The 27186-nt window shown below is 41.9% G+C and overlaps 4 protein-coding genes across 6 annotated transcripts in view; 2 read left to right on the top strand and 2 right to left on the bottom strand.

The window, feature by feature from the left end:
* The window catches only part of LOC118408520 (ABC transporter B family member 1-like), a 29723-nt gene extending 29009 nt beyond the window's left edge, over positions 1-714 (bottom strand). The window contains exon 1 of one of the 2 annotated variants that reach the window (XM_035809338.1): positions 562-714. The gene's annotated coding sequence lies outside the window, so the exon portion shown is untranslated. The remainder of the gene's footprint in view (positions 1-561) is intronic. The other variant, XM_035809339.1, reaches the window with a different exon arrangement.
* Positions 715-725: 11 nt separating this feature from the next.
* LOC118408522 lies at positions 726-6087 on the top strand. The gene is made up of 4 exons (XM_035809340.1): positions 726-865; positions 3167-3337; positions 4272-4403; positions 5216-6087. The coding sequence occupies exons 1-4, from the start codon at positions 757-759 to the stop codon at positions 5617-5619; spliced, it is 816 nt and encodes a 271-aa protein (XP_035665233.1). The 5' UTR covers positions 726-756; the 3' UTR covers positions 5620-6087.
* A 954-nt stretch (positions 6088-7041) lies between these two features.
* On the bottom strand, positions 7042-15917 carry LOC118408523. Of its 2 annotated transcripts, none has more exons than XM_035809341.1 (5): positions 15789-15917; positions 12311-12411; positions 11065-11189; positions 9720-9834; positions 7042-8048 (listed from the first exon to the last, which is right to left on the bottom strand). In XM_035809341.1, the coding sequence occupies exons 2-5, from the start codon at positions 12395-12397 to the stop codon at positions 7914-7916; spliced, it is 462 nt and encodes a 153-aa protein (XP_035665234.1). In that variant the 5' UTR covers positions 12398-12411; positions 15789-15917; the 3' UTR covers positions 7042-7913. The 2 variants fall into 2 exon arrangements, with proteins under 2 accessions (XP_035665234.1, XP_035665236.1); XM_035809343.1 differs by having other exon boundaries at positions 11065-11177.
* Positions 15918-18086: 2169 nt separating this feature from the next.
* LOC118408502 (short-chain collagen C4-like) lies at positions 18087-23929 on the top strand. The gene is made up of 4 exons (XM_035809317.1): positions 18087-18241; positions 19021-19093; positions 20774-20842; positions 22863-23929. The coding sequence occupies exons 1-4, from the start codon at positions 18125-18127 to the stop codon at positions 23351-23353; spliced, it is 750 nt and encodes a 249-aa protein (XP_035665210.1). The 5' UTR covers positions 18087-18124; the 3' UTR covers positions 23354-23929.
* The last annotated feature ends 3257 nt before the right edge of the window (positions 23930-27186 follow it).

The raw sequence follows: 27186 nt of genomic DNA, 5'->3' as shown, positions 1-27186 counted from the left end.
CACACACACACACACACAAATCATGCGCCCTCCTAAATTCATAGCCCCCCTCCCCATACTGTGCATGGATATGCTATTATAATAGTATAGCACTGACAAGACGTCAAACTTCCAAAGGGGGCAAAATTGCTACACTTTAACGCAGAAAGACCGTACTGATCACGAACTAACCTAAACTCAGTCTGACTCAGCACTTAGTAAGAACACGTCAGTTCTATAACCTTACGTAACCTTATAATATTAAACGTTATATAATTTGTGTAACATACATAAGTCGGCCAATTACTTGGGACGTACGTGACACATCATAGACAGTGTTACAAAAACCGCAAAAAAATTGCAACAGCTATAAACGACATTTGGGCGTTCGTATCAAAGGAAAATCGCAACTTTTGGCAATATGACGTTTATAACCGACAGGACGTTCACCTGACAAAGCAAGCCAATTGCCAACATTTTCACCGCCTTTTGCGCCAACAAGGTGTCCAATAAGGTAAATGATAAGTAAGATACACGCAAAAATAAAACTGGAAAGAAGACAAAAACACAGTAATTCCGTACCTGGTCCAGGTGCTGTTGTCTGGCCAAGTTTATTCATGCGTCGACAGTATCCAGATCGATCTGACCTAGCGTTCGGTTGGTGATGACCGTGAAGCAGAGACACTTAGCGGTAGATATCAGAACTGCAGGGTCAAGGTTCATCCGTTGACCAGTACAGCAGAGACGACGCCTAGCGGTTACCAAGAAAACTGCATTATGACGTGCAAACCGGGAGAGTGGCCCGCCCGACAGGTAGAATCCGACACCTTTAGTCTACCACGTCAAGCAAACAAAATGCCGAGTAGCCGTCCAAGCAAAGAAAAAGGTATGGCGTTCTCTCCTTAAAGCTAGCGGAAGGATATTTCCTTATATGATTATTGGTACGCACAAAGAAACAATGTAGACCTGTTATATGAACTGTCTTGAATATCTAATTGAAAAAATACAAAAATCAAACTGACCCGGAAGTCACTAGCCATTTTCCATGTCTGTCATGTCCTACTAGCATCGGGTTACTTCCATTTACATTACATAAAACGACGGCAAGTCCAACTGGCGTTTCGCGACAGTACAGTGTAGCTGACCGTCTTTGATGCTGTGTTACGTTAGCTGAATATTCTACTTTCGTCAATAACATTCTCTATCGGGTTGTTAGACTACTAGTGTGAGTTTGATACATTGTAAAGTCCGTAGGATTATTTTCACTTTTAAGATCTCATGATATTGTCATGGACGGAAGTGTCCTTTTAAAATGTTAGTTACAGGGTACACCATGTAGTGCATTGACTGTCAATGATTCGCCAAGGTGCTTTCGCAGTTCAAGAATACAATTAGGCCATAAACGATATAGTATACGTAACCGTTGCTTCGCCTTTTCTCGGTCCTTGTTAGCACATTGCACGGGTCAGTGATTTCGGACGAAATTCTGTCACGTTCTGAGTAAAACAACCGCAGCACGGCACGATCGGCTCACAAAATTGTCAAACGACTGGCATATGGACTGTCATATTATTTTGTAACATATTGTGGCCCTACATGACCCTACATATATTTACCCTGTATTTAGGCACGGAAGGAGCAAACTTAAAGTAAGGTATTTAGTACAATTCTTTCAGCTGCGACCCTTAGTGTCTCACTGATGATAGGTACGGTACCGTGCTCGATTGCACATGACAAAGACCCGGATTTCTTTTAACGTTTTGGCGCGAAGCTACTAGTTTGTAAAACTAAATTTATATGCCCATATATATTTCCTATCTTTTATCTATAGCCACTTTGTAACGTACGTATGTCAAACGTCGCATTCCAAGTGTTGATCTACTACAAGAAAGTAGCGCTTGTGTTCATTACGGTTGACTCGCATGGGTACAAATTTAAGAACACTTTAATAGCACTTTTGCCGTGCCTGGGGCGGTTCCAGGTCATTCCAGGTTATACAATGGCCGCACAACAACACTGCGTACCTGTGCGTACCAGGTGTGCAAAAATGGCGCCAGAATTATCTACCATCTCCTAGATATCTTTGACCTTTAACGTTACTTTAAAAAGGCATAACAGAGTTTTAAAAATTGTTAGAAAATTAGATGACATTGTGACGTCTGCTTTGTGATTTCCAAATTTATAAGATCTTCACGTGTGTCGCTCGCCACGCACAACAGTTTCACTAAGCTGTACATTATGTGGTCTTTGTTACGCTTTCTCCAATGACCTAAAAGCAGTAGTTCATGTTGAATGTGTATTTTTCTAAACCACAAACCTTTGAGCGCCGTTTTTTGCTATTTTGGTACCACCCTGTTTATACAATACCATGAACCTACTATTGTTAATACTATAATAGGCCTAAGAAAAAAATGTCGTGTTCCCTTCAATTCCTGCCGATCCTTTTTTGTCGACTACTAGCGCTGGGCAAGGGACGAAAGAAAAAACACCTTTCGATCTTGTTTCCTAATTTTTATCAGTGCAATTGGACAACGATTCCCACAAAATCTCAACAAGAAAATGAAGAAAATCTGTACCGACTGACCCTAATTTTTCAGGACCATATAGGTCTTCGCCTTCGCCTTACGTCTGTAAATATCAAAATTTCAAATAACAAGCGACCCGGATCTTGAGTGTTCACGTGGCCACGGACCTGGAGATATATAGGTCACCGATTCACAAATTTGACTCGCATGGAGCCGAATATAGTCTCGTGTTCTTCAACACAGCATTTTCTTGGGTACACTGTCTTACTTTTCTTTCTTTCTTTGATTTTACATACGTTTAACGTTACGTCGGGTGCCAGTCCTACTCTGACACCAGAGCCACCATGGCAGAAGATCCTTTCTTTGACAGAGAAAGATAAGAAAATTGTAAATGCATTTTATATAAGTTCGCGGGGATTTAATTTCGCGGAAGCGGGAAAAATGACTTTTCGCGGTGGTTTTAAGTTCGCGGTAGCACCATGCACTGTAGTCTCTCACTGCCATGGAAAAATGTTCGCGGTGGTTTTGAATTCGCGGTGAAGCAGCCACCGCGAAAACCGCGAGCATTAAACCACCGCGAACGTTTCTGCATTTACAGTACTCAATAACAGTCGCTGCAGTACTTTTAATGATAGAAGAACACTCCATATTTGTCGCCACAGATACGGATGACATGGAGAAATTCCCGCCAACCGCTACACTACTGCGCCATACCTGCACGTTGGTGATGATGAAACTGATGAGTGCTCACCTCGCTCCCCTCCTCACCTTACTCATCACCTTCCTCACCTTCTTCCCAGCCGCAACACAGGACGACATTGGATTTGACTCCGGTAAGGAACATGTTTGTTTGCTTCTTTGTTTGTTTGTTTGTTTATTTAAAGGCAACCTAAGCAATATCACATTGTTAAGAGTGTAAACATTCTGAATAAGGCAGTCTGTAATATTGACATCTAATGCACTATTTTAGCACATTTACATCATTATTTCATAAATTGAGCCGTTAAAAACAGCGCGGGAATGAGTTGCACAAGGATTCCAGATCAAGTCCTTATTTTGGGGGGGTACAATAATAAGGAATATCCTCGTGCAACTTGTCTCTGGGCTGTTTTTAACCGCTCAAAGTATCAAATTATGATGTAAATGTGAGAATACAGTGCAGTAGATGTCAATATCATGCAAATTGTCTTATTCAGAATATTTCCACTTTGACGCTGTAATATTGCTTAGGTTACCTTTAACCAATGAGCCTTCAATGGGCGTTTTTCAATGTAGCACTGTGGAAACCCTCAGACATTAATAATAAATTAGATGAACAAATACAAACAAAATACAAGAAAACTGTCAAATAATACTCGAATCACAAAATCAAAGTACCTCGGAATGCTTAGCAAATGATACTAAAATTTATGTATATATTTCTATTTTCCGTTTCCACAAACAGCCCGGCCGGGCCCCGGTTTGGAAATGTGACGTAGGCCTACAAGGCGAAATGTAACGTTAGTTCACCTTTATCCGCGGGGTAACCTATATCCGTTGTGTTGCTAAACATTGTATTCAGTGATATCAAATCGATGGATGGTATTTTTATTTTTTAAATATTGCAGTTGGAAACCATTATCTGTCGACTTGATATCCCTAAATACATTGTTCTTAAGCTTAAGAAGAACGGATAAAGTTTACCCTATGGATAAAGATGAACTAGTGTTAAATAAACTGAAAGTGAAGATGACAATGACCTTTGACATTTGCCCTATTTTCGTACAGGTAAGTCATCACCGGGTCATCAGGAGCTCCCCCTGACCGTCCACCGGACCCTGGTCATCATGGGCATCCTCACGGTCTGCATCATCCTGGCCTGCGCATGCTTCGGAGTCTGCTACAGGAGGAGGATACGAGGTCAGTGACCGATCGGACAGTCACCTTTCAAACGATGCACTCGCCATGATTAAACTGATGATTAAGGTTTTCCCCAAAATGTCAAAATTTCATTTCTTGACTTAGCTTTGTCCTATTTGAAATCTGTGAAATGCGTTTATTTGCGGTGACAAGAGTAAGAATTTAGGCTTATTTTGGAGAAAAATTAACAGTGCTAGCTATGTTAAAGGATGGAGGGGGGCAAGCATAAATGCAAATATGACAATTTTGTCACGAAAAAAATAAACATTTGCGAAACGACCTTAAAATATACGAGGTCAGTGACCGATCGAACGGTCACCTTTCAAATTAATGCACTCGTCACATTAAAGGATTGGGGTGAAGTATAAACTAAGACAACTTCGTCACGGAAAAATGCGAAATGACTTTCAAATAGGACATATATCCTTTATATATCCTGGCGTAATTTAGTTATTCTTTTTGTCGCTGTACAGCACTATACATTTGGAGGGTAATTCTTTGACATAAGTGTAGAAGATCATGATTACAGTACACTTGCGGTTTGTTGCTGTGTACATGTACAACTGTAATATTCAACTACAATCATATGGCATGGATTCGATTTCACAAAGTTAAAGCTGTGCGGCCCAAGGGCTATACAAACGGAGAAGGGTGCGGGGACGTCTTTCTTTAGTGGCCTCTAAATAAAGTCAGGATCATATGATACTATGATAGGATGCCTGCAAAGTATCAGTTACGTTACATTTATACCATTCAGCAGTGTGCCTCTCTGTACTTTAAAGGTATCATCCCTATTCTATGCTATATTTCAGCTCAAGAACGCGCTCACGAAGAAGCACTGAATGCCCCTCCTCCGAGTTACTACGACGTCGTGACGGAACCGGTAGAGATAGTGGACGAGACGGGAGCCTCGCCGACACACCCCGTAGATTTCCCTTCCTCTTCCCCCGGTGGACCTACAGTGTCCCAGGACTTTGTCTATACACCCATACAGCTGCAGAGCTCACAGCAAGTCATAACACCGCTGTCCGTACAAGCCTTACTGCGGGGTGTTAGAATGTCCCGGTTAGTGGCGCAAGACTCGGCGGAAAGACAGAGGCAAGACCGGCGGCAGCAAAACGAACAATACGCCGATGACGATTTTGAAGACCCCCCTCCAACATATGACACTTACATGAACTATTCCATAACTCCTACTAAAATCAGTGACGGCTAAATATTGCTCATAATGAGGCATTTTTCAGCGAACCAGGTGTATTTTTTTCAGATAGTAACAACTATTTAATATATTCATATTGAATAACAAAACGGCAGCTTAGATGATGATAATAATCACCTAGAAAATTAGTATGCAGAATACGTTCAAAAAAAAAGAATACCTTCAGTATTACATTTTTTAATGTTTTGTTATACTGTACCTATACTGAAGCGATGTAATCGCTGACATTTATATATATTATTCTATATTTCAAGTGTATTTCAACAGTTATTATTTTTGACGTTGTTAGGAGATTTATTTGAAGACAAGGAAGCAAAATGGATTTGTATTAAAAAGAATTCTTGGTTTCCAAAATGAAGTCTTTTTGTAACTGATTGATGTGTCACAGTACCTCACTCACTCACTCCACCCACTCACTCACACTCACTCACTCACTCACTCACTCACTCACTCACACTCACTCACACTCACTCACACTCATACTCACACTCACTCACTCGATCACTCACACAGTCATTGACACACTCACTCACTCTCACTCACTCTCTGACACTCATTGACACACTCAGTGACTCTCTCTCTCTCTCTCTCTCTCTCTCTCACACACACACACGCACACAGACAGACAGACACACACACACACACACACACACACACACCGTTTTGCATGTTACATTTACACAAAATACCGACCACAACGTTAACTACGGTATGGAGTGAAATATGATAATTTTCTCGAAGATGGACCGGTAATTGACATGAGTAAGGATTACGATTTTGGTCTGTTTTCTTTGGCTTTTGTATTTGTTTTTCATGTAACACATATTTTGTTTACATACTTTCTGTTGTTTAGACTACTCTATCATGCTACAACATCCTGTGCATGTGTTACCAAATTTATCGGTTGTTACTTATTTGTTCATCTTCTTTGTGATATTGATTTTGTTCCCTTTTTGGACCCGTTGAAAACCAATTCAGCATCTTGGAATGGCACACCAAGTTGTCTGAAAAATTCAATAAATAAATAAATAAAATGTATTAAAGTATATTCTGATTTGGACGAGTTCTAACGGTTGGATTACTGTCGCTAACTCTCTGTAGATTGACTCTCTGGCATCTCTCTGGTGGCTAAAAACTAAATTGCTTTCGCTGAAGCTCTGACATCGATCAAGATTGCTGTCGCCTGGCACTACGACAGCTAGGTTGCTGCTGCCTAACTCTCCGACAGCTAGAATGCTGTCGTCGAACACTCTGATGGCTAGATTGCTGTTGCCTAACTCTCCGACAGCTAGAATGCTGCCCGCTAACACTCCGACAGCTAGATTGCTGTCGACTTACTCTCTGACAGCTACATTACTGTTGGCTAAGTCTCTGACATCTAGATTGCTGTTCGCTAACCCTCTGACATCTAGATTGCTGTTCGCTAACTCTCTGATATCTAGATTGCTATTCGCTAACTCTCTGATATCTAGATTGCTGTTCGCTAACTCTCTGACATCTAGATTGCTGTTCGCTAACTCTCTGATATCTAGATTGCTGTTCGCTAACTCTCTGACATCTAGATTGCTGTTCGCTAACTCTCTGATATCTACATTGCTGTTCGCTAACTCTCTGACATCTAGATTGCTGTTCGCTAACTCTCTGATATCTAGATTGCTGTTCGCTAACTCTCTGATATCTAGATTGCTGTTCGCTAACTCTCTGACATCTAGATTGCTGTTCGCTAACTCTCTGACATCTAGATTGATGCCGGTTAATTCTCTGACATATAGATTGCTGTCGGCTTTCTGACATATAGATTGCTGTACAGTACAAGTACAAGTGGGTTACGCTTTGGGCATTTGCGTTAAGTTAATCATTGAGTTAGACGGGAAATACAAATATTGTAGTGCTGTATGGCTACTTGTATGAGCACTTATACAGAGGTAAACGAGACTTATCTATGTCATTCATAGACGTTTGGCAAGACTTAAAGCATTTATCAAATTTGTAAACTGTGACCAATCAATATCATGATGTTGGCCAATAACATAAGCATGTTAACAGACAAAACATTTTAATATTGTAATGTTGCCCTGTATATTCATGTTTTTAGTAGCACAGTTTTCCTAGTAAATGATTCCCTAGTTCTGCTTTTAACTTGTTGCAGGAAACAATTTAGCTTTGGTTGCCACTTTTGCTAGCCTGGAATCCAGCAGTGTTGTGCTTTGGTCGCTCTGCTTCCTGCCAACACCTATCTATATGAGAAGCGACTAAAGCAGAACATGGCTGGGTTCCAGGCTAACTTTTGCTCAATAAACCATTGATAACATTCTACTCCAAAAGCTGTCGCCAGTGGGAACAGACATCTCCTCGTTGGTCGGAGTGGCCGCAGCTGGCACATCCAAGATGTTGTTGAACGTTCCGAAGCGATTCATTGTTGTGGGCTGAAGTAAGATAAAGACAAGTTATTTAAAACCCTGAGCACACAATCATGTGTATTGGTTTCACATGCCTAATGTTTTCAGTTACTATCAATTTTCTTCTAACGGTGACTATTTATTAAAGGTAAAGAACGTACCTCCAAATTTTCGATGTCTGTCAGTACATCTTGGACACGGAGAATGGTCTAGTCTCGATCTCGTGAAAGAATACGAGACTAGACCAGGCTTGCGTAGATCACCTGCCCCCTCCCCCCTCACGAGATTGAGACTAGACCATTCTCCGCGTCCAAGATGTACTGATAGACATCGAAAATTTGGATGTACGTTCTCTACCTTTAATAAATAGTCACTATTAAAAGAAAATTGATAGTAACTGTAAACATACGTGACTGATGAACCTCTTCAACGATAGCCTAATGTTGTTGTTTTTTTGCCAAACGTTTTTAGTTCACACCCTTGCACACGGTTTTGAGGTTCCCAGAGGATGCCATCCATATAATCAAATAAACGTGTGGAGAAATGTAGACTCTCCACACAGAGGTTGCTGGGGAACACTGTGACATCTTTAATATCTTAATCTTATAACGTTATGTAGGGCAGAAAATGGGAGGGGGGCATGAGAAAAAGGTCACAAACTTTCCCATCAACCTCTGCAAGCTAGAGGAGGAAATAAGCCTCAGTCTTGCGTGGTATAGGGATATTCAACATTTAATATTTCCATTTTAACTTGCATTATGCAGTTAAATGTAAACTGTCTACAACATTATCCAGGTTATAAGGTTAGCCTTAGATTTCCATGCTCTGTGCACGGCTTACAAAGTACTCAGAAGAGTTGAGAATTGTCAAAAAACACAAGCAGGACAATTATTTTTCAACTTTTCCCAATTACGTCCCAAGTTAATGCACTTAACGCTAGTTCACCTTTATTCGCAGGGTAACCTATATCCGTTGTATTCAATACCAGGGTATTTCGGGATATCAAGTCGACTGACGGTGGTCTCAAACTACAATATGTTGAACAAAAAAGCAATTTGAAACCACCGTCCATCTACGTGATACCCCTAAATATCCTGCATTTTAGGTACAACGGAATAAAGGTGAACTGGCGTTAACCCTTTGAAATCAAATATTGTAACTTGTGAAAATATCCTAAATATCTAGTAACAGATACAGTTTTAGGATGTCCTTCAGGAAAGCTGAACGTTTTTAATCTTAAAAATACAAAGCATAATCATGTTGCCTTTTATTTCTTTCAATAATCCATGGTAGATTCCGTCATGTTGATCAAATGCAAGTTCTCAATATTTACAATAATTGAGTTATCACAGCAGTGTTTAAACTGACTTTTGAATAGACTACATATCGGGCGTGGTGTAGCTGGTAGAGCGTTCGGCTCGGAATCTAAAGGTCCTTAGTTCGATCCCCACCGTGCCGCCGACGTTGTGTCCTTGGGAAAGGCACTTCCTCACTTCACCCAGGTGTAAAAATGGGTACCTGACTTCGGTCGGGGAGGTAAAAGACTACCTTTACCTTCTTTCTGTACCGTGTATGTGGCACTGTTGATATAAGTTTCAAACTCGAGTGCAGTGCCACATTGTCCTCGTCTGTCCAAAAAGCAAAATAGAAAAAAAAAAATAGACTACAAGTTAGAATCAATAATGACCATGTATTTACCATGTCCTGGTTGTGGAACCAACTTCCACTCGCGGTCCTGTATCTATATTCATAAAGTCCAGCCGGGAGTTCCAATTCAACCTTGTATGACTCCTCGTCACGGTCACTGCAAAAACTAGAAATACACAAGCTGGATTTGGGTAGTCTCTACCAGACTCCGGATCGCTGGAAAATCGTAGAAATGGAACAAATAGAGAGGAATATAACCGGCCAGGGCCCAGCTCGCGATCCGTGGATCGCGTGCTGTTCCCTGGCCGGTTATATTCCCCTGGCCGGCTTACTCCTCTATTTGTTCCATTTCTACGATTTTTCCAGCGATCCGGAGTCTGGTAGAGACTAGATTTGGGTACATTTTGACATGTTTGCACCATACATCTCTTTTCTAATCGTGTGAAAATTACAGACTCTTCCATTTGTTACAAAGAAGACACTTTCACCAAATTACAAGTCCTGGTGGACTACAGGCTAAGAACAGAGGGATGGTATCAGGACAGTTCGGCACATGGACACTTCGGCCCGGACATTTCGGCCCCAAGTCCAGGACACTTCGGCCCCAGGCCGAGGACACTTCGGCCCTGGCTCAGAGGACACTTCGGCCCCGCTAGTTCTTATGTGCGTGGGCATGCTATGCAGTGTACAAATTAATCGAAAAGATATATGAAAGGCAACGGTAGAATATATTGAGCATTAAGTCTTGAAACAAATAAATAAGTCTTGAAACATAGCAAGCACACTTACCTACCAGTTACATCTGAAACAAGCAACACGCTCTCCTGTAAAATCAAGATTATTCTCAGTAGAGGCCGCGTTTCTTTGTCAGACAATTTCAACTAGCAGGTTGTACTTTGTATTTTGTGGACTGGACCCAGGGCCGAAGTGTCCTTGGCTTGGGGCCGAAGTGTACTCGGCTTGGGGCCGAAATGTCCTGATTGCCAGGGGAACGAAGTGTACATGTGCCGAAGTGTCCGACATTCGAAGGGATCGGTATGCCCTGTGAGTTAATGAAAAAAGGGGCCCTGCCGGGTAGTTCACGGGCTTTTTTATTTTTTTTTGCACTTTCGTGCGTGACCCCTACGTGGCCTTGTGGACATATTGTAGCTCTAGGGCACCGGGTTGAACTTATATATTAAGTCAGATCTGATTTAAAATGAAACCGGGACCCGGTAACAAATAGGCGCCATGACTACCCGCAGGAAACACCGAGGGTTACCCCCGGTATCCGGCAGTCCACCTGGACAAATTTGTGGCTACGGAGCCCGGTCGGGGCTACATCCCTGACGGGCACAGGTGTAATTGAGACATAAGCATATATATCCTGATGATGATAACTGTGACATGATCTTACATTTTGGTGACTTTATTCCAGCTCTTCCAAGAATCCCAACTCCCGACGATGTACGTCTCTTCATCAAGATGTCCATTCCAGACTATTCTCACAGGCCACGTGGTGTTCCATTCCTCCAGCAACATCTGAGGAGGAATATTAATATTAATACATGTTTAGTCAACATGATTATGCTCACCTGGACAAGTTCGCATGTTGGATATACGAGAATTCTTATTACACAACCAGCTAGCAGGTACTTACATTGCTTACGTTTCTATGTCTCTCAGACACCTTCGTCAGAGCTTCTAACTGGAGTTCTGCTTCTCACCGCTATATGTAGCCGATGTAGGTGGCGCTTTTGCGGTGAGAAAACAATCCCAAACCTGGCTAAGCTTGTATCCCCCCTCGTAATATAAAGAATTCTCCTATATCCTATATTCTACCAACCTGATGAAACTATTTTCGGTAGTTCGTATGTCTTTAGAGACTTGTTCACAGTTTAGGCCATTCTGCTTTGGTAATCTTTTAATTTTTATCCCTTAAAAAAACGTTAAAAAGTTTTTGACCACACTATAAATTGTACAAAGCAGCTATAAAATGATCAAACATACACCGTATATGACCTCCAAAAAACTGCATTCCTGTTAAAATCACAGAGCAACCCACTATTCATTAAAGACGTGTGACTTTTCATCAGCCACTGCCTCCAAAAAAGAAGTCAAACCTCCCAGTAAAGAATGTAGAATCATACATATAGATAGATGGATTTTAGAGGGTCTCTGAGGGGGGGGGGGGTCCCAGAACGCTATAATGAAAAATAGCTGGAGGGTGTTAACTATAGGGCTGTTCATAGTTCCACATACCTATCACACATGTACATAAAAAGTTTGAGTCGATTTGGCCGACCCCCATCTTCCGGCCTCTGCCTGGTTTTGCCTGGTTTTCTCGTACAATGACTCTTAATTTGAATATAGCTCTCATAGCTTTGGTTTTAGAAAATTTCTAGCCGTTTTAAAGTTACCTGAGGACGTAAGAGGTATACCAAGGTAGGTGTAACTGTCTGTGACTTCTAATAGTTCTATTACATTATTATAAATATAGAATTCTTTTGACATTTTCTTTGTAGCACCTTTAGATAAAATGATAATTTTCGTTTTAGACACATAAACAGTTAGTTTCCAATTATTACAATATATTTCCAGAGTATTGATGCTCTGTTGGAGTCCATGCTTTGATAATAAAATCGAAGTGACCTCAGCCTTACCTGGGACGTGGCATCTCCATGGTCGTGGTGACCTGCACCTTCAAACTTTTCCGCCAGGGGGCCTTTCATCACAGTGTAGCTCGACATTAGGTAGATAAATACTAGAAGCAGAAGATGATAAATACATCAGTGCGGTATACATACACCTGACACATTGCGAGAATATTGATCCAACAACGAATTTGGCGATCTCTAAATGCCCACAAAAGTCAGGCACCGTGACACAATTCGGGTGGTTTCTGAAATATTACAGTATTTATCAATATATACGGCTACGGTGTAAGGTAAATAACGTGCATCATCTCGCACATACGGCAAGACGACATACGCATATATATATATATATGCCAAACTACATACGAATGCATCAAATGGATCGGGAGATACAGCTGCGAACAGCAAAACGGTTTTATGCGCACTTGTATTATCAGTAGCACAGTACTGTCTCCCAGTTCTAGCAAACATGTCTGAATCAAATGCTCGAAAGCTCCAGGTTGTACAGAACAGAGCCTGTAGATTGGTGCTTAAATGTCCACTAGAAACACCTGTTCAGCAAATGCATTCAAACTTGGGTTGGCCCATGGTAAGAGAAAGATTCGCCATCAGCACATTGACTATGTTTTTCAGAATACTTGTCAGTAAGGAGCCCCATAACATTTATAGTTCCATTATTCCTGTCCATTCTACCCACACATATTCAACTAGATTATCCAACTCCTTCAGTTTTAAACTTCCTAAGCCAAAAACAAACTCAAAAAAGCGAACTTTTCTCTACCGTGCCATCAGTCTTTGGAATGACCTACCACCATACATCAAATCCCTGCCCAACATCTCACCCTTTAAAAAGGCAATGTATCAAGTCTTCTCAAGCCAATAGTTTTTTTAATGATTGTGTATCTATTGTTATCTGTTTGTATATATACATGTATGTTTGAGTATATATTTGCGTTTGTTTATGTATGTTTCATTGTTTCATATGAACCCTGGTAGACTAGCCCTAAATAGGGCTAAAGGGTATCGGAATAAAGGAATACAAGAAAGGAATATTATTGTTCACCCACTATAATACACCTTTCTCACGCGGCGGCCATGATAGATCTAAAACGAATTCAACGAGGCAAACAAAAGACTGTCCATCATAATTAGCAGTTCAACCAAAGATAGTCTGGTAATTAGAAAATCGACCAACAAGAGAACTGCTGCATGTCCGTCAAATATTTGCATTATTATGTTTTTATTTTGCATCTCCTAAAGCTATGGAATCCGTCTACGCTACTCTGAATTGTCTTTTGTCTAAATTGGCTACGTCTTTCGGTCCATAACACTAGTTATAACATTAGTAGTTTGATCTTATATTGTGAGAATTTGTGTAGTTTGGGGGAAAACTAAATTGGAACTGATTTTACAAATTAGTTTTGTCTGTTTGCCTCATTGACCTCGTCTTCGATCTATCATGGCCGCCGCATGAGAAAGGTGTATATTTCCTCAGGAGTCAGGAGTGAACCCTCTTTACCGTAGTCAGGCCACAGCAAGTAAATTTTATGGATGACATCAGCGCGCGCATTAATTTTTGCCTGATTTCAGAAAAAAAAACAAGATTTTTTTTTTCCTTCGGAGATATAGATGGTCAACATGACGAGAAAGTACCAAAATGGGCAAATATGTTGTGTTGTAGGCTAATGGTTGCACTTGTTGAAGTGACACTAGCCAGGTAGCCATGATTGTAGTTATAGAAGTGAAACTCAAAATATATCTAATTAGATAGTTATTAAAGTGGTCCCAACATGGAAGCCATGCGTGTTGTTGCCATGTTGGTAAGTGATACCAGTCTACCACACTAGTGTCACCTTTGCTACACTTAGTCTAGTACACGTCGTGAATACAGAAATGAATGCCTGGCTTGTAGGCTGTGATACCATGTTTCGTCGCTTCGATTCTTTTTTGTTTACATTTAGTGCGTATATTTGGAAAATTTAGCCATCTTTTTTTTTCACCCATCTTGTTTTTTTTTTTCGCCCTATCTCACTTTTTTTGCCGTCTGCAGAGGATGTCATCCATATGTACTTGCTGTGGCCTAACCTATAAGTTCGGGAAATGTATATTGTCCACGCAGGGGTTGGTGGGAAAATTGTGACCATTTTCCCAAAAGTCTATCTATAAGGGGAGTACGGGCAGAAAAGGGGGGCATGAGAAAAAGGTCACAATCTTCCCCACCAACCTCTGCATGGAGAGTAGAAAGTTGAATGAGGGAATAAGCCTGGCAGACTTGAGTATCGAAAATATTTCCATTTTAACTTGCATATTGCAATTTGTAAGCTGCAGCTGTCTACGCGTTGTACCGGTTAGTCTAAAGCTATTAAGGCACAACCCGCCGTGCTGTCTACGTGCCAAAACGTGGGCAATCTTTCGGAATCCGTAAGTGGTATTGTTAAAGTACCGCCTCCGTACGAACTCGTAGGGAATCCGGCGGATATTGTAGCACGCAGACACGCCGTAGGACCCTAGAAACACATTATCAGTGCTTATTGTGAAAATTGGGTGCACGTACGAACAAAACAAATTCATACACATGGTTATTAGCAAAGTATATTTCCTTAACATTGAGGCTCGTCGCCCAAAACGAAAAGTAAAACACTTCGGTTACTGAACACCGGCGCAATGTGGTTTTTGTCTTGTTACAATTCAACCCGATCTTTTTAATGAATATTTCGTTGAATTTGTAAAGATGATAAATTGTTGCTAAATTTGTCGGGGTTCAAAGTTGTCATGTTTAGTTGTCATAAATATTTGACCATTCAATCGTAGTTGCACCCAGCAGATATTCCGACCTCTGACCTATACATGTGACTTATTTCGAAAAAAGGTAGTCAGAAAAAAAACTTATGACCGCGCCCAACAAAGTCAGTAATAGCCATAAAAAGGCGGGGGAAATTCATCACCATTTTACAACCATTGTTAATCTCTATAAACATTACACCTGATACACATATTTGATTTTAAGGTGACCTCAAGCCTCTTCATGTTTTACTTAAAAAAAGGAAAATATCAAGACGAAGAAAATATCTGAAACGAACACTTCGACATGTCAGTACCATCTTAAAGTTTACAATTTACATGTGGCTTTACATTTACCGCAGATTAATGTCGGACCTCTAGCTCTCAGTACGATCAACAAAGCTCACAAAACGTCTATTTTACCTACTAACGGCACCCAATTGTCCACTTAAACACAGTTCGAAACGTCTTATATGCCGTACTGCAGTATTATGGAAGCATTAACCCCCCCCCCCCCCAACTACAACGTCTTTTTTCTGCATTGCCCTCCCCCGATTCCGACAGGTGCGATTGTGTTCTTCCACCAGTACAAAGACACGTGTCTGTCTCTCAACATTCACCGTTATATCAACTACAACGTTACCAAAAATTAAACTGATCAGTATCTAAAACATGCAAACACTTTGAAGCAACCGGTACATACCGAGTAGGGATAGATGTCTCTGGCGGTGACCTAGGTAAAGGACGCTTCTAGAAATACGTCTTGTCTTGGAGGGGTCGAGAAACTAAGGATGGAAAAATACTAAGCTATTTGTGTCCTTCTGCCTGTCACGTGATATTTCTGACCAACCACGTAGCTTGAATCCTAGCCCCGCCCGTGGGAATACTAAGATGACTGTTTGGATAGTTCTGTAATTAGAAGCGCGACTAACAATGCTTATGAAACGAGACTAATCCTCAAGAACAACTGTTATCGTATATATAACTACCCACACAGATTTCAATGGGACCCGGGCCTCTATATATGGTTTAATTTCAAAATGGCCAGAAAAACTTTCCGAAATGAAGACTGACCAGGCCCGAGGGAATAGTAAAAATGTCTCAAATATGGAAGCAAAATCTTAACCTCCTTTGATGTAACAGCGCGCGGTGCCACACATTACTCTGGTCCAGAATAGCAGAAACAAGAAGCACAGCTTTCCAAGTGTCACCTGCCCCTCTGCGTGCCCTACGTAAAACAGAAGAGTTCGGAGATCTCATATCTCCATGAAACATTCAGTTTTTGTATACTTCTTGTTTTATCTTGGAACTTGTTAGGCATTCACGTCACTTACTAAGAAATTATGGGATGCTCGCATGAACTATGCAAATTAGACCCTAGTTTGCATAATTGTCACTCGTAAATGTTCCGCCTGTCATAAACTACAAATGTCACATGTTATTAAACTTCCCATTATGGAAAACGTTGTAATAGTAGATTTTCCTCATTACGTATATATCCATTCTTAATATGCATACTTCATGGCTAAATACATGTCTGTCTAAGATACCAGAATGCCGAATATAATGGGTTTATATTAATCTCCAAGCAGATCCTACGGTAGCATAAGATAGTATCAAAAGCTGGCAGAGGAGTGAAGCCGGCTTAGGAGTGTGTTTCGCTACCGGGGATCTGCCTGCACTGAAACAGGGAGGAGCATTTCTATTCAACAATGGTGTTGCTGCCCCTCCCTGATGCCATGTGCTAATGATTTTACGAGCGACTTACACCACTGACCAGCACTTGTCGCCAGCCTGATTGTATTGTATCTGTATTGTATCATGTATCTACATGGCAAATGGTCACCTCTTGGCTGACTATCTCCTGGCCAGTTTGGTACTATCTTATGCCATTGTAGGATCTGCTTGGAGATTAGGTTTATATCTGTAGTTTCTTTGTTCAGTTATTTTCTGAAATGCCTTTGCAGTTCAAGAATAATGTGCCAGGGGGCCAAAATTGACCTTTGTCCTCTCAAAACGTATCCACATACTCTATGATCACAATCCATCCAAAGGTTCTTTCGCGGCCACAATATCCGAACCCCAGACACTCCCCTTTTGGTAAATGACATAGCCCACTGGTTCAGAGTTCACTGTTCAGGTGGTAATATAAGGCCATTATGATTTTATTATATAGATGACATCCGCGTGCGTATCAATTTTCGACGTGCGTATCAATTTTCGACCGTTTCCAACAAAATTTTTTCTATCATACTGTAAATCGTACATAGCAACTGTAAATCTAAGGGCACAACTGCCGTACGTGCAAATTTACGTGCTGTCTACGTGCCAAAACGTGGGCAATCTTTTGGGATCCGTAAGTGTTAAGTACCGCCTCCGTACGAACTCGTAGGGAATCCGACGGATTTTGGAGCAAGCAGACACGCCGTAGAATTTACGTGCAGGCAAATCTTTGTGTGCCTTGGGGCTACGGATTCGCCCCCCCCCCCCCTGCGTGCCAGTACGGGCGACTCGCCTGCCCTGTACAACCTGAACGTTTTCAAAAATACGTGGCCTCCCAAAAAACGTACGGACAAATTGCACGTACGACGGGCTGTGCCTTTAGCTTAAAGCCCCCTTATGCCGGTCAAAGAAAGGAATCTGAAAAACAGGTTCTTGCAGGATTGATCAAACTATGTTGGTTACGTTGCTATTGACATATCCTGCCTGAAAGCAAAGAATAAAGTTCCAACTAACGGGTTAGGTTAAACACATTAGCCAACAAAATGGGGGTATATAATGGCTTGTTATTCAAAACGTGCCAATCTTCGTTTTTTTCGGCTTAAGCACACTTAACGTTCTGAAGTTTGAACAAACCATGAAATTAACCACCATTCTAAACTTCATAAGAAGACAAAAAACATCTTGAGAAAATGTGTTGGCAAATATGCTAAACTACTAAGGTTTCTATACATTCAACAGAGCGCATGCATTCGGTATTTTAGTTTGGACAAGCTTTACGATCTGCAACGCACAATCCGCAGTACCAGGACCGTCACCATGAAACTGTCTATGTTCTGCCTCCTACTGCTTTTCTGTGGAACCCTTGGCCAGTTTCAGCCGGAACATTTAGAGTCCGGAGATGTTCACGTTGTCACACTTCTTCAAGAGTTTCAGGTAGGTATCTTTAGCATCATCATTGGCTCTTTAGAGACGAAAGATTTTATATCTAACGGAACTAGACTGTTGTATCTTGGCCTTAGACCTTCTTGGTTATTTTTCGGTGGAATTTCAAGTCTGTCGGCTGAAGAAGGCTTTTGATTTCGATTGGCGCAAAATAAGAACGTCTTGGGACGAAATGTCCACAGCTAACATTTTGAGTCAGAGTACAGACTGAACTGTTAAGAAATTTCCCACTGTAAGGGCATATGCCGAATGAGTAGATAAAGATGGGGCCTGATATACCAATACAAATGTGCCGTAGCGCCCCAGGAGGCATTTAGCTACATGAAAAATGGGGGTCATGTTTTGGAAGCGTTCGTGAGTGTGTGTCCTTTCTTCTGTTATTATTATTACGATATACTGGAAAATATCTGTAAGTTCATCTACAAATTTAAATGTTTTAGGAAGAGAGAAGATGCATGTAAACTATAGTATAAGAAATTATATAACTTTGCGTTTACTACCTTTTATACCAAACTGACTGCATTTAGCCCCAATGGGGCATGAATATGCAATAAACTTCATTGTCATTGTCATTGTCGTTATTGTGTGGTAACCTGGGGAAGAGTCCTATGTGAATGGTCTTGATAGTTGCTTTATAGATAGGTCTTGATAAAACCGAGAAATCATATTTGAGATTGTTGTGGTAGTACAGTGAAACTTTTAGTCTTCATATTTCGATTTATACATCTTACTGATTGAACGTTGGGTGAGTTTTGAATCGTTTGTTTTAGGCGCAGCTTGACGAACAAAAAGCTCAACTAGAGGACCAGAAAACGCAGATCGACGCAATGATGAAGGGAAACGGTACGTTTTGCATAGGCTCAACATACATTATCATAATATTCACAACGACTTCGCTTTTAGACAAGCTTGCCAATCTATTCCCTTCGCCAGAATGGCAGAACGCTTTAACCAGGAGTTTTTGGGTATTCTAATCATCACCCGCATATTTGCTATTTGCATATAGATGGAACAATGCGTCGTAGATCGCGCTGTACGGTTTTGATGTCGTAGAAATTCCAAGCTGTGACAAAATCACCTCTGACAAGGATCGGAGAGTAGTGAGACAGCTGAACTGAGTACTTACATATGCACGGCTTGGAATCCTGACGTCCAGATTTGTATACCCGCCGTGCCCCCGGCGTTATGCCCTTGGGAAATGCACTTTACACGACCTTCCTCACTTCACCCAGGTGTAAAATGGGTACCTGGCATCGGTGGGGGAGGCAAAAGAGAAGGCTACCTTTACCTTCAGTCTGTACTGTGTATGTGGAACTGTGAATATAAAGCCCCGGTCACAAAGCGCGTACGATTTCTTACGATGGACTATTCCGCATATCGTACGATGAGCACAGTACATCGCAAGAAAATCGTAAGCATCGCAAGCCATCGCAACGCATCGGATGGTGTTCAAAATTTTTCCAGCGTCGCAAGATTTTTTACTTGTGTCTCTTCTGTATAGCCGTCTGACCGCTTTTGTGCTTCTTTAACCAACAAAATGTGGACATAGCTGTTAAATACCTTCCTATAATATCTTTAACTGTAAAAATAAATGAAAAAAGACCATGACAACAAGAGTATTACAAGCAAAAGTTCAAATCAAGCGTGAGTACTGGTATGGTTATCTCGGCCTGCTACGTGTCAGGCTCTTTCGAAGATCGTATCATGATATGCTATCAACAAAAAGATGCCATCATACAAAAATCATATGATAAGCATTATATCATATGTATTTCCGACTCATAGAGCCTGCCTTTATGTTCGAGTTGTCCCCATGGTTATTACGATTATGGTAAACTGACCCAAGACCGACGAGAGCTGAGATTTGATCTAATTATAAACTCACGTGTATGAAGCGATCAAACAATTGTCTGCATCACCTGTGCGGGGCGCGCTGTTCTCTGGTTGCGACTGTGGCAGTTGCGACTGATATATTTCCCCTTTTCGTCAATATCTACAATATCAGGGAAAACTGAAACCATCACATCATGCTAAAAAATCATAAATCTATAACCTCATCAGTAGACAAAAATTGCCGTAATGAAGTCTGCTATGGGGGCAAATAAAATCTTACGACGATAGCGAAATTTTGAACATGTTCAAAATCCATTTCAGCTCTATGTTTCGCCATACGACGCTCCCCGATTTACTATGATTCACTGCGATTGACGCAGGCACGCTCTTATGACCTCATCGTACGATGCACTACGCGCTTTGTGACCACGGCTTTATATACTTAAACCATTGCTTCCGATTCTCCCCCGACTTACGACGCACTGCGCTTATCCTGCGCATCGGAAGGAATCGCAAGGAATCGTACGCGCTTTGTGACCGGGGCTTTAGTTTCTAACTTGACTTCAGTGCTACATTGTCCTCGTCTGTCCAAAAGCAAATAGAAAAAAATGCGATTGTACGACGGTCGTACGACTGTTGTACGGCGAATGTGACCGAGCCCTTATAGGAGAATTTTTTCACACAAAAAAGGTGCCGTCTACGTTCGATGGGGCAGGACGACGTGTGACAACGAAGCTCTCACGGAAACCGTTTACTCTGGTGAGATTCAAATCACAATATCGTTATTCTTCATTCAATCTCTTTTTGATTGAGCTTAAGCCTTCGTCACATTTCCTACCCGTTGCCCGGCCGGGATATTTGCGGAAACGAAAAATTTAATATGCACAATGCATGCTGTTGAATTATTTTCGGTCGTTTTGTGTTGTTGTTGTTTTTTCAAATTATAATTATCGTTCCCGAGAGCTGCCCGGCCGGGCCCCTTTGTGCAAATGTGACCTTAGCCTTAGCTACGTAGTAACCTTTGTACGTGACGCATGGGACTTTGTGCTTTTGACTTCAGTCGATCTCTACATTCTTAAAAGCACATTCCTGTTTGAAATGCCTGTTTGTTCTAATCAAGTACATAGGCTTGTTTAAGCAAGGCGCTCTTATCCTTGGTTTAAGATACGTTGGATTCAAATAAGTGAACGCTAGCCTGGAATTCAGTCATTGGAAGCGGACCATTTTAAGGTAACATAACTGGATTGACTCCAGGGTACCTCCGTAGTAACTTATGGTAACCAAGCGATCCGAGGAGCAAACAGTGACTAATCTCCAAGCAGATCTATCGGTGGCAAAGCCAAAGATCCAACCAGTATTCAACATGCATCCATTGGCCTGCAGCAGTAAGGCCCCCTTTCCACTTGACGGCGCTCTCGCTGCGATAGAAAATTGGCCAAAGCGCGACGAAAGCCTCGCGATGACCGAAAAAGCTGCTCTAGTGGAATCTCTCCGGCGACCCCAGCGCGCTCTCACCGCGACGAAAAACTCAAATGTCAGCATCTTTTTATGAGCTAGCAAAGATTCGAAAGATTACTCAACGTATTTCAGAGATAAAGAACGAATCTTTTGACGTATAGTGTATTTCGGTATCTTTGAAGCCATCCTTTTACGTCTTACATAACATTCAAAGTATAAAATCAAGGCTGTAATCAAATCAAATTTCGGTCACTGTACAGTCACTCAGACTGAAATATACACGTTTGTCTTGCTGTTTTTTCTTAAATCTGTCATGTAGCTTGTTCAGCATAAATTTCTTTTATCATGCCACGTTATTAGTGTAAATTATGCAACACTGAAACACTTCAATTTAATTGAAAGTGGGACTCCAATAATCTAAATGTACAGATGGAGAACAAGAAAACCCAATGTCATCATTGAAATTAAAAAATAAGTTCAGAAATGATAAACATTTGCTTTTTTAACCTTGCTTATGCCATCTCAGTTTGTTTAATTGTTCATCACCTGTACATTTTCGACATTTCTCCGGGTTCTGTGTATGTCAAATATACTTCTTCACAAACCTCAGTTAAGAGCGCAGAGAGAGCGCGGTGAGAGCGCCGTCCTAGCTAATTATAAATTGGTATCATAAACCACTGTTGAGACCTATTGCGCTCATCGCGCTCGCTGTGCGCTCTCTTGGCGCTCACCGCGCTCGCTGTGCGCTCTCTTGGCGCTCACCGCGCTCGCTGTGCGCTCTCTTGGCGCTCTCTCTGTGATCACCGGAGGATCGCCGTCAACGGCGCTCTCACGGCGCAAAACAGTCGCGGAGGTGATGGCGACCATGGCGCTCCCACCGCGCTCTCTTCGGGCTCTCATGGCGACCTTGTCGATACCACCGCGCTCTCACCGCGCTCTTCCAAATTTGAGGTCGCAGAGAGAGCGCCGCGAGAGCGCCGTCCTAGTGGAAAGGGGGTATAACTACGGAGGGTGGTGGCCAGGCTAACTGCTATAGCATAAGTGATTTCTACATGTCACGTAGTACGTATTATAAATGCATCTGTAGTGGTATCTGCACCAAGCAACATTGGCATTTGTTTCTTTAAAGAGAAAGCACACCGTTTAATCCAGATCTCTCCAACAAAAGATTTCTGATAGCCTGATCACACTTCGAGCAGCCCTTTCACCGGTCAGGGGCCCAACCAGCCCCAGACGGAGAGACTGTGTAAGCTAAGATTTATGATACATAAGAAAAAGGTTGACGTTTCTAAACATGCCGTTTTTCCTTTTACTTGATCAGGTGTGGCAGGGGGTACCGGTCACACACAGACAGGCGGTGGGACGAACTACCAGTGCCTGCCCACCGAGCCTCAGTGGGGGACGTATTACCAAGACGGCGTGCAAGGGACGGCGTTCATGTACGGTGCAGAGTATCAGATGGATCACCAAGACCACGCCAGTTTCGCCTCCTTCCCTACCGGGTTTGCCCAGGACGTCCCCTGCGCGGTCTGCTACGTCCCAACCCGCGGCAGTGAGTTGATGATCCCCGCCCGTAACACCTGCCCTACCGGTTGGATCAAGGAGTACGATGGCTACTTGATGGCGAGTCACTACAGTCACGCCAGTGCCAAGGAGTACGTCTGCATGGACGGACAGCCGGAGACCGTACCGGATGGGGACGCGAACCAGAACGGAGCGCTGTTTTACCTGGTGGAAGCCCGCTGTGGGTCCCTGCCGTGCCCGAGCTACGTGGAAGGGAGGGAGCTCACCTGTGTCGTCTGCACCAAGTAGCGCTATCAGTTTACCTAAATTTATCCGCGGGGTAACCTATATCCGTTGTAAAATCAGGGTATTTAGGGGTATGAAGTCAACCGACGGTGGTTTCAGACTACAATACTTTGACGATATTGCACTTTGAAACCAGCATCCGTCGACTTGACATCCTAATACCTATTGATGAAATCAACGGATATAGGTTACCCCGCGGATAAAGGTGAACTAGCTCTACATGCCCCTGTACGCATGTGCGCCATTGCGCTGAGAATAGATCAGAAAATCACAATTCTAACGAGATATCAAAACCGGAAGTTCCGGTGCAGTACCGTCACAAGACGCAAGTGGAACCAATACCTGAACATTTTGAGGTATCATCAAGACCTATCCGCGTACTAAATCAATACAATCAATCCAGGCATTACCATGTTATACTGGTCATCTATAGACTTACACAGATACACATATACAGACGTGGCAAATCTATATTCAGCATTTATACAACAAAAATGTAAACATCATTCCAAAATCGCGATGCAGAGGTCCTATAAATACTTTATTGAGAGAACAATTCAAGGTGTTCTTCACCTAAAACCAATTGAAATAAAAACAGGTAAAACACAATATATAACTATACACAAAGCTAATGGTACGGGGATATGGTTCAATATAATGTGTCAATAAAAGCTTAAGCTTGTGGTGTGTGTGTGTGTGTGTGTGTGTGTGTGTGTGTGTGTGTGTGTGTGTGTGTGTGTGTGTGTGTGTGTGTGTGTGTGTGTGTGTGCGTGTGTGTGTGTGTGTGTGTTTGTGTGTCTGTGTGTCAAGAACCAGGCTGCAAAGTAAAATACAATTTTCGTTTCCCGCTAACCTAAAACCAGAAGAATGCCAATACACATCTCATAGTTGCATATCATGCACTGGTGTGACCGCTCCCTGAAGGGCTACACGGTTCTCAGGTTACTTCCATTTATCCAACACAAGTCCGTTGACGTATTCATTACGACTAGTTTGACCAAAGAAACCAGGTCATGACCTCTAAGACCCACTAAAGTCACAGCTCCGGGGGATAAAGCAAACACTACCAGAGACGTATTGAAGCACACCTTCAGTAACTGAAGCATACCTTCAGGAATTGGTACCGCACAGCTGACAGCTTTGTTAGATATCCTCGTTGTACACAACTAACTACAAGATCAAGTCGTCTTAGACCAGGTAAAAAGGGTATCTGAAGGTTGTGTAGGGTAAAGATGAGGGGATCCCTGACGCTCTTGCTCCTGTTGGTCGCCTTGGTCTTGGCACTGGACGACGTCGACGCCGAACAGCTATGTTGCCCTGTATGCCGTTCATACTGCCCCTGCTGCATCGGCCGCAGACTTCATGGTGATTACAACATTCACGCCGCAGCAGAGCGCAAGCAGCGAGACCTGGCAGAAGGTAGTGTAGGATTTGTGCCGCTAAAGACCGATGTGGAAAGCTTGAATTACCCACAGGCAGTCTACAGGACGAAACACATTGTACAAAATGTTTTACGGTTACACAGCGTAATGTCGCCGACAAGACTTGTAATGCATTTTTGCTTAAAGTGCTCCTTATACCCCCGTCACATGTAGCGAAAATCGATCGGACGAGGAGTCTGCGAGCTGTAAATTACGAGGAGGCATGACCCTGACGGGAAGGTGGAACTCCATTTCTTCGTCGGTATCAGGCTCATGGCTTCTCGTAATTTAGAGCTCGCAAACTCGTCGTCCGATCGATTTTCGCTACATGTGACGGGGGTATTATGCGATAACTTGAAAACCCTATCTCTGATTTTATTCTAAGGCCACAGCAAGTAAATTTTATGGATGCCACCCTCTGCAGACCGCAAAATAGTGCGATAGGGCGAAAAAAAACAAGATGGGTGAAAAAAACAAGATGGCTACATTTTCAAAAATAGGCACCATAATGTTGTGATGACTGTTGTAAATAAAATTAAAGGGACAAAACATGGTATCAGAGCCAACAAGACCATTCATTCCTATATTTAAGGCATGTACTGGTGTGGTAAAAGTTACACTAGTGTGGTAGACTGGCATTACCAATAAAGTTGGCAACCACACTCATAGCTTCCATATTGGTGTCAATTTTACAACTATCCAATAAGTTTCATTTCTATAACTACAGTCCTGGGTGCCTCGCGAGTGTCACTTCTACAAGTACAATCGTTAGGCTACAACACAACATATTTGCTCATTTTGGTACTTTATCGTCATGTTGGCCATCCCTGAAGAAGAAAAAAAATCTTTTTTTTTTCTGAAATCAGGCGAAAATTAATGCGCGCTGATGTCATCCATAAAATTTACTTGCTGTGGCCTAAGTTGACGTGACGTATTTTCTCGCATGAGGGAGGAAGTACGCTCCAAACAGAGGTTGAGTCGCGTAGATATAGTAGTAGTCGGAAAAATTACACCGGCGCTCCTCTTGTAATTTTTCCGACTACTACAAATCTACGCGACTCAACCTCTGCTTGGAGAGTAGGAGGAAGATGCTGGAACTGTAGTTGTTTATTATAACAGTGGCATAGTAACTAAAGCAGTAAAAGATGGTCCATCTGGATCAACAGCTGTTTAATCAATTGGACATAAAAACATGACCTGTTTCACAATACAAAGTACATAGGGCCGATTACCTCCATGTAGGAGGAAGATGCTGGAACTGTAGTTGTTTATTATAACAGTGGCATAGTAACTAAAGCAGTAAAAGATGGTCCATCTGGATCAACAGCTGTTTAATCAATTGGCCATAAAAACATGACCTGTTTCACAATACAAAGTACATAGGGCCGATTACCTCCATGTATATGCCGGATGGCAAATCGTTACGAAGGGAGGCGTATTGATCAGAAGATCGGGGATGAAACGTTAATCATGTTCATGCTCGTCCCAGATGTTCTACAGGTAAATGATAAAGCAGGGGATGGTAGGGCAAAAGATGCGCCCTTCTACAAGCTTGGAAAGGCACCCTGATCCACACCGAAGTGAGCAGATAAGAGTGGTACGTTTGCTACATGTCTTTTTCCTGATAATCAAATCCACTTCATTCTATACTGTAATTTCCTTCAAACCCAGTTAAACTATCATGAGATACGGAACCGTTTCCTGCATTGTCAAAAAACTCAGTATAATGTGTTATTACTTTATTCTTTTCTGCACGACTGTTCAGCTACTGTAAGATACATCTAATACTGAAACACAACACTGTTGAACCCATTAGATTGCTGTGTGCTGGGCCTCGTTTGCTGTGATGACTGAAGAATGGTGAGACGACATCCAGTGCTGCACATGCTTCGTGGCGTAATATATAATCTAGCTCAAAGTGTCGCTATTACCAGAGGCCCCCAATATGTTTGTATCCGCAGTGTTTGCGTTTGAAGTCTCTTACTTGTATCAGCATCTGCTGTAATACGCTTGCCAGTATGGACACATTTTTTGATGATCAGAAATGACAATTTCATATTCAGCTTGTTTACAGCGAAAATTTATTATCATATTCCCAAATCGCAATGCAGAGGTCCTAAATACGTTATTGAGAGAACAATTGCAAGTGTTCTGCGAATAAAACCAATTGAAGTAACAACGGTAAAAATACGATATATAACTAATACATAAAGGTAATGGCACGTTGATATGTTTCAATATAATGCGTCGCGTCAATTTTGCATCTCATATCAGTAAAGTTTGGATCAGATAAATGCGATGTGGTCACGTAATCAAGAAGTCGCCCAAAAGTTTATTCTAACAGGAAATAGGTAAACTTTCTAGCTTCGTGTTAAGTGTTAATAAAATTGGTATCCAATGTCGAGTCGAGTGTTT

This window comes from Branchiostoma floridae, unplaced genomic scaffold (genome assembly GCF_000003815.2).
Source record: "Branchiostoma floridae strain S238N-H82 unplaced genomic scaffold, Bfl_VNyyK Sc7u5tJ_168, whole genome shotgun sequence".
Classification (NCBI taxonomy): domain Eukaryota; kingdom Metazoa; phylum Chordata; class Leptocardii; order Amphioxiformes; family Branchiostomatidae; genus Branchiostoma; species Branchiostoma floridae.
Note: the sequence above shows the minus strand (reverse complement) of the source record. Positions and strands in the feature narration are given on the sequence as shown.

Coding starts and splice junctions, on each gene's coding strand:
- LOC118408522 (XM_035809340.1), top strand. CDS start 757: ATGACGTGCAAACCGGGAGAGTGGCCCGCCCGACAGGTAGAATCCGAC. Junction 3,338..4,271: donor CGACATTGGATTTGACTCCG/GTAAGGAACATG, acceptor ATTTTCGTACAG/GTAAGTCATCACCGGGTCAT. Junction 4,404..5,215: donor CTACAGGAGGAGGATACGAG/GTCAGTGACCGA, acceptor GCTATATTTCAG/CTCAAGAACGCGCTCACGAA.
- LOC118408523 (XM_035809341.1), bottom strand. CDS start 12,397: ATGTCGAGCTACACTGTGATGAAAGGCCCCCTGGCGGAAAAGTTTGAA. Junction 11,190..12,310: donor ATGGAGATGCCACGTCCCAG/GTAAGGCTGAGG, acceptor ATTCCTCCTCAG/ATGTTGCTGGAGGAATGGAA. Junction 8,049..9,719: donor GGTTCCACAACCAGGACATG/GTAAATACATGG, acceptor ATCTTACTTCAG/CCCACAACAATGAATCGCTT.
- LOC118408502 (XM_035809317.1), top strand. CDS start 18,125: ATGAAACTGTCTATGTTCTGCCTCCTACTGCTTTTCTGTGGAACCCTT. Junction 19,094..20,773: donor CGCAATGATGAAGGGAAACG/GTACGTTTTGCA, acceptor CACACAAAAAAG/GTGCCGTCTACGTTCGATGG. Junction 20,843..22,862: donor CACGGAAACCGTTTACTCTG/GTGAGATTCAAA, acceptor TTACTTGATCAG/GTGTGGCAGGGGGTACCGGT.